At 57.6% G+C, this 2,010-nt stretch overlaps 1 protein-coding gene across 1 annotated transcript in view; it reads left to right on the top strand.

Annotated features, from left to right (window-relative positions):
* Positions 1 to 1,033: 1,033 nt before the first annotated feature.
* GALNT6 (polypeptide N-acetylgalactosaminyltransferase 6) overlaps positions 1,034 to 2,010 on the top strand; it is a 6,969-nt gene continuing 5,992 nt past the window's right edge. Inside the window, exons 1-2 of the mRNA XM_009335119.1 lie at positions 1,034 to 1,521; positions 1,723 to 1,825. Coding sequence (XP_009333394.1) covers positions 1,034 to 1,521; positions 1,723 to 1,825 — 591 coding nt within the window. The remainder of the gene's footprint in view (positions 1,522 to 1,722; positions 1,826 to 2,010) is intronic.

Genomic DNA, 2,010 nt, shown 5'->3' with positions numbered 1-2,010 from the left:
CTCGCGGAGGGGCGCCCTTGGCAGTGAAGCGTGGTCCGGCCGCCGGCTTTGATCCCCACGATGCTGAAAGCGGTGACCCCGGGGACCGCCTTGTCCCTCTTCGTCCCTCCTCCTCTACGAGCCGAAGCTTCTTCGCCCTTGAAGTTGCTGGCAGGTGCCATTCCCCGCTCCGGGGCTGCACCATTTCCAAGGCAATAAAAAGAAAAGGAAAAAAGAAATAAAGAAGGGGGGGGACCCCCGAAGTGGAGGAGGAGGAGATGTCGGTGAATGGCTCCCGCGGAGCTTGTCCATGCTCTGGCGGCAGCGGCTCACAAAGAGCAGCTGCGGGAGGTTTGCTTGCGGTGGGAAAGCTCAGCTGGTCGCAGTGCTTTCGCCGGGTCCCGGCAGAGGATTTGTAGCTGGTGCTGAGCTACCGAATCTGCTGCTCTAATTCAGCCAAAACCGAAGCGCCGCGGGGTCTTGCACTTGTTTTCCTTCCCAGCGACGCTGCAGGCAGGAAAAATACCTGGGGAAAGGCTCTTTCCATGCAGCCAAAAATATTCCGGCAAATTTTGCGGCTTTATTTTAGCTTCGTTACGATGCTCCCAGTGTGCGCGGGGAGGTTGCAGGGGGGATGCTGCAGCAGCTGGCTCGGTCGCAGGAGAAACTGCTGGGGATGTCCGGTGCTCATGGTGGCCGGATCCAGCACATCTCGCAGCATTTTTCGAACCTCACTTTTTCCTGGTGTTTTATTTTTAGCATGGATTTACGGGCTGGAAGGGCCACGGGGGGAGTGGATTTTACAGGTCTCGCTTGCTCCCTTGCAGGGAGTTAACTTTATATTAATATATAATTAATATTATATTAATATAATTAATATCAAGTGGATGCAGCCGAGTGCATCCAGTCTGTGAATTAACCTGTGGGTGTTTCTCCTTCTCCCCAGGTTAGTGGAGCAGAGCAGATCGTCATGAAGCACCCCGAGACCCCACGTCCCTGAAACGCCCATCACCACGGGGAGGACCTTCCGGAAACCACACGGGGAAAAAAAAAAATGAGGCTCTTCCGGAGACGCTACAGCCCCTTGAAGGTGGCTTTGGCAGGCGCCGTCTTCGTCATCTTCCTCTTCATCCTGCAGAAGGACGTGGGGGACAAGGACCCGAGTGAGGAACCTTGGTTGAAGAACATCGTCCAGGGCAAGGACCAAGTCCTCGACCTGATGCTGGGGGCGGTCAACAACATCCGAGACTCGATGCCAAAGCTGCAGATCAGAGCTCCAGTTCGGCAGGAGGAACCGCTGCCCAGCGCTCGCTCCTGCCTGCCCGGCGTCTACACGGCAGCCGAGCTTCGGCCGCTGATGGAGAGATCCCCCCAAGACCCCGCCAGCCCCGGAGCCGACGGCAAAGCCTTCAAGAAGGATCGATGGACACCGGAGGAGACGAAGGAGAAGGAGCGAGGTTACGAGAAGCATTGCTTCAACGCCTTCGCCAGCGACCGCATCTCCCTCCAGCGAGCACTGGGACCGGACAGCCGCCCGCCGGAGTAAGAGCCATCGCCCAGAGCCGTGCGGGTCCATTTGCTCCCGGGGGGGGGCAAGTTTAAGGGGAAATAAAAGAGGATTCGGGAGCAGGATGTCACCAAGCATTGGCAGGGGATCGAGCGGAGGAAGGGCTGAAAAAATACTTCCCCCCTCCCCTAATTTTTGCCCTCTTGGGGTTATTTTTTAACAGCAATGGGCAAAAGCCAGCAGCAGCTCTTTGTGTCTCTGCGTACCTGCTCGCAGCCGGGTGGCTCCAGCATCTCCCCCCCTTTCCCTCCCCTCCCTCTTTTAGTTCAGTCAGCTCCAGTAATCGGACTTTTTCTTTTCTTAGCCGAGTGGAACAGCCTCAGACCCCGCTGGGGTGGGGGGGCAAAGGAAGCGGCGTAAAAGCGAGAGATTTCCTTGCCTGCCCTCCAGCCATGGGCTGCCGGATTAAAGCATCATGAGTAGGACAACCGCGGACGGCGCGGGGGGGGTTGGCCGGGGGAGGG

This window comes from Pygoscelis adeliae, unplaced genomic scaffold, assembly GCF_000699105.1.
Source record: "Pygoscelis adeliae isolate BGI_AS28 unplaced genomic scaffold, ASM69910v1 Scaffold512, whole genome shotgun sequence".
Taxonomy (NCBI): domain Eukaryota; kingdom Metazoa; phylum Chordata; class Aves; order Sphenisciformes; family Spheniscidae; genus Pygoscelis; species Pygoscelis adeliae.
The sequence above is the reverse complement of the archived record's forward strand: the minus strand, read 5'-3'. Positions and strand labels throughout refer to the sequence as shown.